Consider the following 15,303-nt stretch of genomic DNA (forward strand, 5'->3'; position numbering starts at 1 on the left):
CTAGGTAGGTATGAACCTGTAATGAGTGAAGGTGGGTTAGATGAACTTAGTGTTGGACTCAGGGGCGTGGGGGGGGGGGGCTGTCAAAAAAAGGCAAGAAAACTTTTAGAAAACTTTGTTTGCAAATTCCCTTACCTTTTAAAAAAGTGGCCTTCAACAGAAGTGGTATAATACTTACCTGTCCAGTGAGCAGTGACTCTGAACTTTTCTGCCTTCACAAGCTCTGATGGCTGAAGAATCATCAACATCCCAACACATTCTGGGAGTGTCAGATGCCAGGTCTACCACTAGGTGTTGTGTTCCCATCTGCTGTCCCTACATCAGTAATTCTGTAGTGATGTATTGATGGCAGAGTGCATTGTGCAGAGGAAGACCAGGAATCCAACATGCTTGCAAGTGTCGGATGCTGAAGATTCTTTGAAAGATCCAAGATAGGGCCTACTGGAGACTTAAGTCTCATGCCTCTTCTTTTTCAGGCAGCTTGTTTAGGCTTTTTTGTAACAGTGCTACTTTAAAATTTTAGCCAGACTTAAATTTTTGGAATAAAAAAATAAAAACAGCATTCAAGAGATAGCAGTATGTCTAAATGCCTGTAAACCAATTCTAAACCACCTCTGAAATATTACTTTACAGAGGGGTCAGAAAGCCTGCCTCCCATATGAATGGGCCATTTGATTGTTAGAAACTGCTGTATGCCTAATTGAAATTGCACCATATATAAATGCATATATCAGAACTTTGTTGTTGAATAAAAGACACAGATATCAAACATTTTTGTATGTAGTTAAGTAAAGTGTTCCTTTGTGAATGAAGCATAAGCCCTTGTACACACGGTCAGATAATTCCGATGGACAATGTCCGACAGGACCGTGTTGTCGGATAATCCGACAGTGTGTGGGCTCCATCGGACTGTTTCCGTCGGAGTATCCGACGGACCAAGTTTTCCAGCTGGGCTATAAAATTTTCCGACAACAAGATCCGATCGGACTTTGTCCGATCATGTGTAGAGAATTCCGATCAGACAAAGTGCCACGCATGCTCAGATCAAATTCCTAGACCAAAGCTATTGGCTACTAGCCTGAACGTAGTCCCGCCCTACCGAAATAACGTCATCACGTTAAGAATGTAACAGTTTCAGACAAAATCCGTCGGACAAAATCCGTCGGACAAAATCCGTCAGACAAAATCCAACGGATTTGGTTGTCGGAATGTCCGATCGTGTGTAAAAGGGCACCCCAAAACAGAACATGGAATTTGTGGCTGCATAGCATACCGCTAAATGGTTCTTCAAAATTATTTTTATGGTCCTTGATGGTGCTATCATTAAACATTCACCATTATTTACTATAGCAAATAAAAGCAGTTGTAAAAAAAACCCTTAACATATATTGCATAAAAAAATACTATTACACATCTAAGAGCACGCTTTTTACTGTTTTTTTTTTTTTTTTTTTACATAAAGAGATATTATATCTCAAAAGACTACATCTTTGAGATGCATATTTTCTAGAGCTGAAGCAGATATTTCCAACACCAGCTAAGAGGAGTCAGTACATATTACATTCAATAAAGTATTCAGATTGACTTCTAAAATGACCCCAAATTATGATATATCAGTAGGTACTGATAAGTTTAATCATCCACTTCTCAACTATATCTCTAAAACACTCCTTGGACAAAGGTGTCTTTCTCTAAATTTCCTACTTAACTTTCCTAAAATTAATAAATGGAGAATGGAAAAGTAGGGCATGTAAAAAAATATACAACTGCTATGAACATCCAAAAATAGCAGTAGATATAAGAGGCCATATTGTTGTTGTGAAATTTGAGGCTAGAACCTTCAAGGAGGGCTGTTTTATTGATCAATTGTTATTAATATGTAAAATCATTCAACTAAATAGGAAAACCACTCTCATACCTAAATCAGTTTTCAATTATCAGCCTGTTTTGTATCTTTACCTCAAAGTAATGAGTTCAGTGATTGATACTAAAGGGAAATGTAAGTGGACAGCCTTTAACTTTTAAAGCATTCATTGAATTCTAGACAAATAAGTACCTGTACAGATAGGGAACATACATTATTCTTCAGTAATCAAAAAATAATAGACCATACCAAAACCTTGTTAATATAAACTGCAATGCATTGTGAAATTTAGGTAATCCAAATAGCCAGTTATTAAATGTGTTTTCGGTGGTGTGACTACCACTGTAGCAGCCTATGGGGCTACTAAGGGGTCTAGGGACTAGGGAGCTGGGGGGTCTGATTGGACATTTTACAGTGTCCCTGTAAAGCATCCAGGGCTGCAGAGTGGCATTGGGCGCCACGTGCTAGATCAGATTTTCTCAACCTTTTCAACACAGAGGAACCCTTGAAATACAGTTCCAGTCTCAGGGAATCCCTAATACATTAGTGTGATGGACAGTGGGAAGAATGTTCCTTACACTTGTGGTCATTGGGACGAATTACCTCTACAGATAGCTAAAAAGATCAATGGTAACCTACTTAAGAGGCAGAAATTTCTCATTGCTCAAGGAACCCCTAGCAACCTCTGAATGAACGCTGAGGTTCCATGAAACCCTGGTTGAGAAACCCTGAGCTAGATTACTATGTTTTCCAGCACCTGGCACTGCTCTATTAGACATCAAAAGGAGACATTTTATATAAATGCTATGCAGAATAGTAGTAGGCCTACCATTAGTACAGGCACCCACTGGGCAGTGAAGTTTGGTCTTTCCTCTCCCTGGTCATGTGACCATACACATGACAGAGGAGAGGAAGAAGCTTCCCTTCCCAGTGGATGCCTGTACAAATATCAGGCTTTAATTAACTGGGGGAAGGGATGGAAAGTAAAATAATTGCTGCATGCAACACCCACTGAGCCCTCCAGTAAGCTGCATATGCCCTGACCCCCCCCCCCCCCCCCACCCCACACTGCCCTCCAACCCCCATGGCACACTCCAATTTTACACAGTGCACTTTAGCTCCCATTGCACACCCTAACCTCCCGCAGTGTCCCCTGAGAACCCTGGCTGTCCAACCTCTAACAGTGCTTTCCAGCCTCTCAAAGTGTATGCCAAGTAAGTGTTTGCACTAGCTACCCATGGTAAACATAGTCAGCATGGCTGTGATTGCACTGTCTAACAAAGCATAACAAGATCATTTGCACTGACCATCAGTCTATAGCAGGTAACACATTTCAATGGCCACCAATGCATTTAAAGGGATTTTTCGGTTCTGAGTCCTTTGTAATAAAAGGGAAGTTTTATACTGACTGCCAATGTAAGCAAAGCTGTTTATCGGCGACCAGAAGTAGTGGGAAATGGCGTTATTCGAGATGCAATATATTACAATGAACACCAGTGCAAAGTGATGGCTACGACTGAGCTAGGTTTTCAACTAGCCCAATCAAAATGTTGCTATGGCTCCTTGTGATTTATAGTTATGCTCCTGGGTTTTATTTTGTGTTTTTTTGACTTAAGCCAATGCTATGGGGATACAAGGAGTGTTCTCAATAAAACTACAATCTATATTTGCTGCATTTGATTTGTCACTCTACCAACTAGATCAAAGAAGAGTTCTAGCCAACTAACATAACTTGATGGTACTTAAACATACAGTATAACAGGTATACAATTTTAGAAGTGCTTGTAGCACTGACTCATTACTGAAACGTAATTGACAACACGTATATAACACACTACCATATATTAACACACTATAAAAAAATGTAATATCTAAATCAAACTATGTTATTGAGGTTAGAAAATACAATGTTTTACGTGAAAAACATTGCAGCTTATAAGCGATGGCAAAGAAAGATGAGGACAACAACAGGGCATCCTAGGTGTTGTTTTTAGATTTATCATTTAACGGTTATATGGTTACTTTAGTGCAGTGCTTTCACCTGGTGGTGGCTGCATCTGATTTCATGAAAACCTGTACTGAGAGAAATATAGAAGAAGCCATTTCTGACCCTCCAAGACTGCCTGTCCCTGGCATAAATACCTTGAATTTAGATCAGGAAAATCTGAGTAAAGTCAGTGCTCCTAATCTGCATACTTATTCCAGGTCAGCAAGTCAGAATGTTTTTAGCCACTGGATCATCATGACAGCCAGGGGACTAGCATTTTCAAAATTTACAAAAAAAAGGAAGTGCTCACAGTGTGGTCACAGCACAGAGGACACATAGGAACAAATCCATCGCTAAGACCATTTTTGATAAGTCATGAATCAGGTTATATCCTGTTAGTTATTTTTCAGTTTACCCCAATTTAACATTTCATAACAAAAATATGTATTTAAAATACTGATCTGTGATCAGGTACTCTAGATGATGCAGCATGTTTCTTTTAGAAGTACATTCCCCAGAAGGAATTAAGTTAAAGCTCCAATATGTCTATTACTTATTACATCTGTTATTACAGTTCAACAATGATAGCATTCACATGAGGCTTGTCAGTTTAGTTGATGAGGGCATGGGACATACACAGTGTTAAATATAGGCCTTCATTCCGGGAGAGGGACATGACGAATTGGCCGGTGATAGTCTTCAGAGCTGCTAATAAGATCTGAATACTCATATCCTCTCATGAAATGTCCTCCATTTTGTTCAGTAAAGCTAATGAGTTGTCTTGCAACTACTGGCTCAACCTAGAAAACAAAGTATAACACTATGGTCATAGAGTAAAACAAATGAAGCTTACTGCAAATATAGTTATATGTCCATATTTTACATATATGAAGATTGCGTAATAAAATAAAATGATGATTGTACAACAGCTATGAGCAAACTCTTGTTAATTCTTTCATAAAAATTGTACACAAGGATGAAAGGAGAAACCTGCGCATGTTAGGATCACAGGCACTTAATCATGTAATAGTGTACTCTATGATAAAGTGCCTATGAGCATGAAACATGTCAGAGTTCGCCATTCTTGTGTGTCCTCTTTTTGTGAGTAAAGAAAGAGGTCAGTGTAGTCATATAATTTTCTTGCATAGTTGGCTGTCAACAAGTGAGCTGGATGAGCATCTGGTGACAGAGGGCAAGCTTGGGCTGCCATGGAGCAACACATTGGGTTTGATTTACTAAAGGCAAATAGAGTGTTCCTTTTGAAAGGTAATATCCAACCCACCACCCCCCCTCCCCCAACCCCCCATGCTTAGTGAATGCAGCTGAAGCTTTGCTCACATCCATAATACAATCATCGGCAAGTAAAAATCTTTTTTTTTCTTTGCATGTGATTAGGTTTTCTTTGCAAAGTTGAATTTCACCTGGGGAAAATTCACTTGCAAAGTGAGCAGCCTATTTATTTTAAATGAATCAATGCCATTGTTTCTCACATTTCATTGCTGTTGCCAAACTGAGGAGCTAAGAATAGGTACAGCAGCTAAACTGAAGCCATGTCAATTCCATGATCAATGGCAAACCTTACACAAGGGCAACATGACAATAATAGTACCAAAAATACTAAAAACATGGTTTCTAGCTCAATAGTTATATATGTCAAATAGGAAAAACGTGACAAACAGCACCGAGAGGTAAAGAAAACCACAAGAGTACTCACATGAGCCGTAATTAATTTCCTTCCTCTTTGTGGGTCTGGAAATTCTTCTCCAAAACACAAAACTATTTGAAATCTTGGAACTGGACGACCATGGTGAGCAAACGCCTGCAGTTCTGGTGAAAGTATAAAATGTTAATAAATAAAATGTGTGCCAATAATTTAAAACAGCATTAGTGATTTGTATACCAGATAAGAGTAAAGTGATTGCTTTAAAGAAAGACCAGAGTGAAAGGGTATTTATGGTGCATAAAGGGTTAAGACCATAAGGCTATGTCTTTGTACAAAACAGCTAAAAGTCCAACTACAACGCAATTAAAGTCCAATGTGGAATCCAAGGGAAACGCTCTTTTAAGGTCTGCTTCAAACTTGTGGCTGCCTTCCAAGAGCAAGAGGTGAACTCTACAAACAGGATGCAAGCAGAAAGACAGAAGCACCATCTAAGTGCAGCAGACCAACAATTTTTATTAAACTCAGAAATTTACAACTCCGCCTTATGCTTTAGAATTAGCTGCAGCATTTCCCTATTAAGGTAGTGTCATAGGGACATTTGTTTGATTCATGCTAATTCTACAAGCTGTCAAAGGTATTGAAACAACTACAGCATGAATTGAAATACAATCATTGGCCAAAGGAAAGTACAAGGAATGCTCCTGGCCAGTTTGTTTTTCTCAGTGTTGATGAGGAAATTTGAAGCAAGACTCTACTGTCCAATATTGTTTCACTCTAACTTCTATAGTGGTAACAAAAAGCCAAAAACCTCTCAACATGTGTCCACATAATATTCTCAAAACCCTATTACCCTTAGGGCTCATATACCCTGCAAAGATTTTATAACATTTGTTTGTGTTCCGAAATCCTGGCATTGCATGGACAAAAGAAATAAACCATTTATCACAACTGCAGTTGTAATACAGTTGAAACTAAAGCCCAAAGTTGCATTCAAATATACTGAATGTGTTATCTCCCTAATGTTGGATGGCATGGCAATAAATAGTGCAGCTTTTAATTATGCCATGTGACAAGCCTCGCCTTACAAAATCTATATATTTCTACACATTTTAAAGATTTTAAAATACCTGTTATAAACTGTTGCGTATCAAATAGTTTGCAGGGCAAGTCCCGTTCTAGCTTATTGGGCCGATCACTGTACATGGACAAAGGGCCCTCCCAGTATATTCTGCTCTGGCACAGTCTCTTGGCATACATTCCATCATGGGCCATCCACAGAATGACACCACGCTCCAAATGACTCAAAAGCTTCTCAATATTTTTCCGCAGGCCGTTGTCTTCAGGGTAAGGGAATAGGACTTGATCCAAGCGACTTGTTTCATAGCACTGTCCATGTGCAATTCTACAGCCTTCTGGGTTTGCTGTAATTCGCTCACCAACCAGGGTGTCACGATAATATAAGCTGATATGAAGGCGGCAGTCTAAGCAAGAAAATATACAGTACATTAGCTTGTAAAACACAGGCATTTTACAGTATACCATAGAGATGTTGTAACCCAAATTGTAAGGTATGTAAACCTATTTAGACAGGAACCAACTAACCTACCAGCATGACTTTCGAGTGTGGGAGGATACTAGAGTACCTGGAAGAAACCCACAGCAACACAGGGAGAACATGCAAACTCCATGTAGGTAGCACTGTGGTTGAGATTTGAATCAATGACCCTAGCGCTGCTAGGTGGAAGTGCTAACCACTTAGCCACTGTGCTTTTTCTACACCAAATAAAAGGGTAAAGATTGCTCCAAGGGGCTTATGACAGTTGGTTAGGTAGAGTGCCTTAGATTTATCAAAATGAATAGAATAGTCTGAGATTAGGCCAAATTATTTGGCTGTCCAAAGGCAGGTTTTGAATGAAAGACTCCAAAATAGCAAAAGAATTTTTGAATCTCGTGATTCTGTACTTAAAGAGGCCTTCACTTATTGCATGTGGAATACATAATTTGTCCAGAAACAAAGAAATAGTGGGGAGTTCTGGGTATACCAACTTATGTAGAATGTCTCCCCGTGCTATGAGAAATAAGACAAAAAAGAATTGCTTAAAGCCCTTTGAAATTGTATTATCGGGGGGTTGAGTAGGCCAAAACTGCCCATTTAGGGGTTAAAGCTAAATAACTTACTATGTGGTAGCATAATGTACTACAGTGTGCCAAAAATGTTTAATTTTGGGGCATGCCCAAAACCATAAAAGTCCACGTTTAGATGCCAACATTTCAGGCAGCAGGACTAGGAGCTCGGGCCCATAATGTAAGAGCGATGTGGAGACACATAAGATAGAACAGCCAAAGCATCATTTTCTTTACATTGTAGATTTGATTGTTCCTAAAGACAAAAATATTTATAAAGAATAGCAGGGAAGGAATATTAACTGTGTATAGATTATAGGGTTTTTTGGGTAAAGATACCCAAGGTAAGAGATTTATTTATTACAGGTACTTATAAAGGACCGTCAAATTACCGTCAATCACCGTAAATTATTTCATAAGAGACATGCTGGGCAGGGAAGATTCTGGGTGAGAAATGTATAGAAGCAGGTCATCTCCGAAATCAGCAATTGTAATTGTTTTGTAATAAGTTTTGTACCTTATAGTTACACCTTGAAAGGCGGATTGGAATTCTAAGCGGTGTAGGAGGGGAAAAGTGGGACTATATTTCATTGAATTCTGTTGAAAATAATTGTTCATTTTTTAACAAAAACATCTTTATTCTGGAGTGTTAGCTTTAGACTCAAGCCTTATATGTTTTTGCCATGTGGCTATATACTTTGTAAATATATTCATACATTCAACATTGGCTTTGGTTCACTTCTGCATAGATAAAAACAAAAATAACAAAACATCAGTCTCTTTATTCCAGCTTTTTTGTCAAGGTAAATAGAATGATTAGAACAGATTATTACACCTAGATTGAGCTACTCACCTGGTAACGCAAGAGCCTCTCCTGTCCGTATACTTGGCTCTATTGGAAGTCCCGGAGTTTGTGACTCTGTTGGCGGACATGCATAAAAAGATCCCGTAACTTGAAAGCCTGTTTTAAAAAAAAGAATATTGACAATGCTCAGTTAAAGTTTTTCACTTTTATGTTTAACATTGTGCACAAGTACATAAAAAATGAAAAAAACAGAAACCAATGCACATTGCATAGTACTTAGACTAATGTGCACATCATTTACATGATGGGATTACATAAGAAACCTTAGTATATATTTCAATGTGAGTTCCAACTGTACCTTTTTAAACCTTTCCTAACCAGAGGTTTTTGAAGCTTAGATGCCCAGACCAAATTTAGCAATGTCAGTATGCATCAGTTCACTTGACATTAAATCTATGACTAATTTCTCTGTTTGACAGGGGGCCCGAGAAGGTAAAACCAGTTGTGAATTCCTAGTTCTCTGCTGCAAATTAATTAATGTTCATATAGAAAAGGGCATTACATTTGGACTTGAGAAACCCTATTGAAGTTAGTATTTTTAATGTTTATGTGTTATGCCCTGTACACACGGTCGGACTTTCTGAAGGAAAATGTGCGATCGGATCGCGTTGTCGGAAAATCCGCGTGTGTGGGCTCCATTGGACTTTTTCCGTTTGAATTTCCGACACACAAAGTTTGAGAGCTGGATCTAAAATTTTCCGACAACAAAATCCGATCGTTTAAATTCCGATCGTGTGTAGACAATTGCGAAGGACAAAGTGCCACGCATGCTCAAAATAAATTACGAGAAGAAAGCTATTGCCTGCTGGCCCATTTATAGTCCCTTCGTACATGTTCAGCGTCACCGTGTTCAGAACCATTGGATTTTCCGACAACTTTGTGCGACTGTGTGTATGCTAGACAAGTTTGGGCCAAAATCCGTCGGAAAAAATCCAATGGATTTTGTTGTCGGAAAATCATGTTTTGCTTGGGGATCAAATACTTATTTTACTCACTGAACTGCAACTCAATTTATAACATGTGTATCGTTTTTTTTCTGGATTTTTGGTTGATATTCTGTCTCAATCATTTAAAATCTATGATAAAAATTATAGACCCTTAATTTCTTTGTAAGTGGGCAAACTTATAAAATCTGCAGGGGATCAAATAATTATTTCCCCCACTGAATATATAATTACCGGACCTCCAGCTGTTGCAGAACTACAAGTCTCACGGGGCATAGCAAGACTCTGACAGCCACAAGCATGACACCCAGAGACAGAGGCATGATGGGACTTGTAGTTTTGCAACAGCTATAGCTAGAGATCCCCTAATTACATATCCCTGCTATATATGAAGTAAAAAGGAATTTATGTAGAAACTACTATTGTTATGTGTATTATCCACACATGGTTATCAGAAAACATTTTCTTACAATTGTAGTCTTTTAATTCTACTGCAGGAAGAAGAATGCTGGGCTCTATGTTTTGTTAAACATTTAAAAAGTTGTAGTGGCCAAGTTTGCATATTCAGCAATGACAAGCATATTATGCACAGCAATGAAGAGAATACATTCGGCAGTAATAAATACATGACCAGTATACTATATACTAGAATGTTGTTAACCAATATATATCTCGTATACACTTCTTGTCTGTTTTCTTAATCATATCACCCTTCATTCTATGACACGAATAATTATTGGATCAATTATCCTTTCAACCTTATTGATGATACAGTTTTTCATCTTTATAATACCTTAAGGTGTTTCTAAACCCAGGACCCTGCATTCACTATATCTAGTCTCCCACAGTACACAGAACATGGAAATGCAATTATTTTAGTAAATGCAAACTGCTAAATACCTGTTCTCATCAGCAGTATATAGCAGTCTGGTGACTTCTATGAGTCTCTGGTTAAAGCTTGTAGGAGGCATTTTTATTCTGCACTAACTGTCCTGTCAGGATGCAGGACCCCCGATCCTCTATCTGGACAATGCTGATTGGCCCTTTGCTGATCACATGCACCCTCCCAAGAAAAAAAAAATAAAGTCTCTAGCAATACACACCAAACTGAGCACGTGCAGCCTGTACTCTGGCTCTGTATTATCAGGAAATATATTTGGGACAGTGGATAGGAGGAAAGGATCAGAGGAGACAGGATCAAACAGCCTTTTTACACAATGCAAAGGATTAACCCTTATGTGCCATAGTGAGTATAACAAACATGCTTTACTGGATATAAAGACTGATTTCACTGTTGATTTCACTGTTGTGGGTTTAGTAACAGTTTAAAATGGATACTGTTTTCATAAACATTTTTTACTTATATACTCGTGTATATATATATATATATATATATATATATATATATACCTGACACATTTTAGTGTGAAATTATACTAAAAAAGCTTGTACATATATACATATACAGTGGAACCTTGGTTAACGAGTATCACGGTTAATGAGCGTTTTAAAAGGCAAGAAACTTTTTTTGTAAATCCTGACACGGTTTGTGAGTGTTGTCTCACAAAACAAGCAGAATTCAAGCTAAAGTGGTGTGCAGTACTGCATTTTCCCAGAGGGTGCCGGTGACACAGAATGGTTCAGAGCTGTTCCAAAATACTCAGAATCACTTGGAAATACTCGTAAACACTCAGAAATACTCCATTCCCAAGTGTTTCTAAGCCTTTCTGAGGGTTTCCGAGTTCAGCTGAGCTATCATTTCCGAGGCTCTCCTGCGCCCCCCCCACCTCTGGCCACATGCGGTATTACATGCAAAAGAAGTCAATCCGGAGCGAATTATCTTTGTTTCCATTGACTTCTATGGGGAAACTCGCTTTGATATGCGAGTGCTTTGGATTACAAGCATTCGTCTGGAATGGATTATGCTCATAATCCAAGGTTCCACTGTATATACAGTATTTAGTCTTTTTGTTGTGTTTATTTTTTTCTTCTTTTTTTTACCGTTAACATTTTAACACGCTCTCCCCTGGCAAAGAAAGAGATAACGTCCATCAGCCAACCACATCTACTGATTTCCAGGCAGTTAAGTTTCTATTTTATTCAGTTCAGTGATTCCTCTTATGAACTCCAGTGAAGTCATACAAAGTGTCATCTTATTTTATCACAGTTTTTTCATCTAGTTCCACTTTAGAAAACATAAAAAAACACTGTATTCTAAAATGTTATATTGTCCATTCACGCTAACAGTTTGGACATAGGAGTCTCCACTGGTGGCTAATGAATTCAGGCAAATGTGGCACTTGCTGCTGTCTGACTACAGTGGGGTTGCAGAACAGTAACTACATCTGATAGGATGGCTGTTTTACAGCTGTTACACGTGTTTCTACAATAAAGAATAAAAACTGTTGGATGCCATTCCGAGTGCCGACTTTTCTTCTAGTGACTTGTGTCACTTAAGTCTTGGGCAGCCTGTAGGTCTGAGCACCGGGCAGAGATAGGCAGAGGTGGGATGTTAGAAGGTGAAAAAAACCTGTACCCAGAGCAGGAAACAAATGACTGGCTATTGGATGAAAACATACAATAAGGAGCCAGGTAAGGGTTTCATGCAGGTGTTATTCCAACATAATAAATTACAATTAATAATAATGTATGTTCTACAAGACTATAAACCAAACCTACTAAAGTCAATATATTAGAGGACAGGCTTTTGGATATGATTATGATTACTAATTTATTGAGACCTAACCTATATAGGGTTTTTTCGGACCAGGTATTATAGTGATTTGCATTTTACCAAAATTTATTAGAAATATGTTTTACTTATTTTTTTTGGTGCCGCAACCCAAACAAAATCTTGCAAGTTACTTACATTTAAAAAAACTGAACTACACTAAAGAAAACAGTAATGTCAAGTGAACTGTAACTAACAGGCTGTTTTGCTTCAGTTACCTTTCTCTGATCAACACGAGCAAAGAAGAAAGAAGTTAAAGCAAGGTACATACTGTTATCACAGGAAGTGTTTTGCCATAGGTGACTGCGTGCTGTAAAAGGGACACTTGCACATTGGTAAGGAAGATCAGGATGTGGTTGTTCTGGTGCGTAGTCCCTCCAGCTCCGTTCGTGAGACATCATAAAGTGTGGCACCTGTCAAAGAGGAAGATGCAGCTTCTATTATACTATGCTGAGATCACATGAGAAAACTAAACTGTTTATTATGACTGTTATAAATAACAGTGTATACATACAGGTAGGTATATATATATATATATATATATATATATATATATATATAGTATATGCTTAATGTGCTCTCTGGGCAATGTATGTGGTGGGGTTAATATACTAAGCCTGGAGCAAGCAAAATCAGGTGCAGCTTTGCATAGAAATCAATCAGCTTCCATGTTTTTTTTTTGTCAAAGCTTAATTGAACAAGCTGAAGTTAGAAGCTGATTGGCTTTCATTCTCTCTAGAAGCTGATTGGCTACCATGCACAGCTGCACCAGATTGTGCACGCTCCAGTTTTAGTAAATCAACCCCACAATATCAGCATGCTGTCCGTTCTCACTTTCCCTTATGCATCGGGATCCAAACAATAGCAGAGTTTTGAGTGGGCGATCCATTCCTTTAGTAGAGATCATATGGCCAAAGGCCTAGGATTTTGTTCATGTGAGCAGCACTGGAGGAAATCAGAAGCAGCAGATTTCCAGGAGAGGTATTTCACAGATCAGGTATTCCCTGCATCTGAACTGGTTGTTTTAAGTACAGGACTTGTTTGGTTTCCATCCCAGATGCTCCTTTTGCAGGATCAGGTGGCCATACCACTAAAGGGGGTTAGTTTAGCGTTGGGTGTTACTTTAGGAGATTAAATTAGGTTATTGTTGGGGACAGGGATTATGGGGTTTACTTTTAATGGCCATTGCACTGTTTGTAACATAATGGTGCATGCATGATTTTTTGTCTTTCCTGGTACATTCAATTTATGGGTTGCCTAAACGCAATACATATTAATGTGTGTGAATAGGTCCATAGTGTTATAGTTAGGATTACGTTTTAGGAGGCTGACTAAGTGTTGTGGAAAGGCTAAATGTTAGGTCTCAATTTATTGTACGTGTTAAGGCTTGAGGTTCAGAAGCTTTGTGTTCAAGTAGTTGAGGTTGAAATATTAGGTGTTACTTTTTATTTGAATATATTTTAACTGCTGGCTTTTAACTTGCTCTCGCTACTGAGAGCCTCACAATAAAAACTACCAGAACCAGATTCTGAGAAAAATTATAAATTGTAATAAGTTATTTTATCCCTTTTTAGTAGCAAAATCTCACCATCTTACCCATCGATCAATGGAGCAAGTGTGTAGTTTGAAGCATAACTTTTATTCGCTAACTCGAATTATTAAAGACACAAGCTTTCGGAACCCCTTAGGTCATCTTCCTTTGGCTTTATACATAGGTATTACTACAAACTTGCTGTATTTCATCCCTTCTATTACTTTTTATTTATCTTTTCAATTAAAAGTGTTAACTGTTTTTTAAAGTGACATTTTACTATACTTAAGCTTCCATCCAGGGTAATAATGGCATCCTGTAATGACAGAATGATGCCTTCAAGGCATTTGTAAACAAGGAAGCAATAAAACTGTGGGCCAGAGACATTAGAGTCATTAGTCCAATGCATCAGACACCAAGCACTGGATAATATAAATAGTCTAATCCTACTGGCTTCATAAATTATGTATCAATGGACATAACTCTTGAAAAATATGAGTGTTTTAGGTTGGTGGTCATTTGTTCCATTCAAGAGACTTTTCACTTATCAGAAATGCTTGCTTATATTTAACTGTTATACAACCACAATATGTACAAAAAAGCATAATACCTATTGTACTGGCTGGAAAATTGGCACAATCAGAGTTTTGCACATCACAAATTGTTATATGCCGTATAAGTCCTATATGGCAGGCAGATATGATCTACATTTTCTCCTGCCTGTTTAAAACATTGTAACATTCTATACTTCATAACAAAGCTTTACATCATCTTAACTGATAACATGTATTATAAATCATAAAATGTATTATTTTCTTATTATCATGCTGATACCTGAGAATGAGGCTGAAGAGATGTGTAAGCTTGCGGTACAGCAAATGGGTGATTTACAACTAACTGAGTGTCTTCTGAGCCAAGCTGCTTTAGTCCTGTATTTCAAAAACAAAATAAATGTATATGTAATACACTAGATTATAACTTATCACCTTTCAGTATTACATATAATATTACGAATAGAGTTTTGAAAACGTATAACATCTGTTAATTCACACTTCCAGCACCAGTGTCCCCTTGACATTATTGGTTTTCCATGAACAGTTATTGTTGTATTATTAACAGACCACTAACACTGTATAATAGAAAACAGCAATAGACTATGCTGGGAAATATGAAATGATTGTAGTGACTTTAGTCTATAAATCTAAAGTAGAATAGTGATCCAGGGACGGGCGTAAAAGGTGAAGATTTATATAGTTCTCATTTCCGACACTTTATTGGTTGAGCTGCTAAGACTGGTGCACTCGGAATCTGTACAGCTGTGCATGGTAGCCAATCAGCTTCTAACTTCAACTTGTGTATTTAAGCTTTGACAAAAAATAACCTGGAAGCTGATTGGTTTCTATGCAGGGCTGCACCAAATTTTGTACTCTCCAGTTTTAGTAAATCAACCCCTTTACTGTCGCTATTGTTGTGACCATTTATAAATACGTACTGCCATATTGGTGATAAGAAATAAGAGTTAATTAATACTTCTTCCATGTTCATCTGCAACAGTTTCATATACGATTTCCCGAAATGTACACAAATGTGTCAC

General features: G+C 37.9%; 1 protein-coding gene across 1 annotated transcript in view; it reads right to left on the minus strand.

The window, feature by feature from the left end:
- Nucleotides 1–4,380: 4,380 nt before the first annotated feature.
- Nucleotides 4,381–15,303, minus strand: part of IRF4 (interferon regulatory factor 4) — a 39,229-nt gene continuing 28,306 nt past the window's right edge. Inside the window, exons 4-9 of the mRNA XM_077492107.1 lie at nucleotides 14,544–14,638; nucleotides 12,450–12,591; nucleotides 8,492–8,599; nucleotides 6,642–6,995; nucleotides 5,566–5,678; nucleotides 4,381–4,651 (exon numbers count right to left, since the gene is read on the minus strand). Of these exons, the coding sequence (XP_077348233.1) occupies nucleotides 4,508–4,651; nucleotides 5,566–5,678; nucleotides 6,642–6,995; nucleotides 8,492–8,599; nucleotides 12,450–12,591; nucleotides 14,544–14,638 (956 nt within the window). The 3' untranslated portion in view covers nucleotides 4,381–4,507. The remainder of the gene's footprint in view (nucleotides 4,652–5,565; nucleotides 5,679–6,641; nucleotides 6,996–8,491; nucleotides 8,600–12,449; nucleotides 12,592–14,543; nucleotides 14,639–15,303) is intronic.

This window comes from Lithobates pipiens, unplaced genomic scaffold (genome assembly GCF_037356315.1).
Source record: "Lithobates pipiens isolate NorthernLeopardFrog02 unplaced genomic scaffold, aLitPip1_a1.2 Scaffold_19, whole genome shotgun sequence".
NCBI classification, from domain to species: domain Eukaryota; kingdom Metazoa; phylum Chordata; class Amphibia; order Anura; family Ranidae; genus Lithobates; species Lithobates pipiens.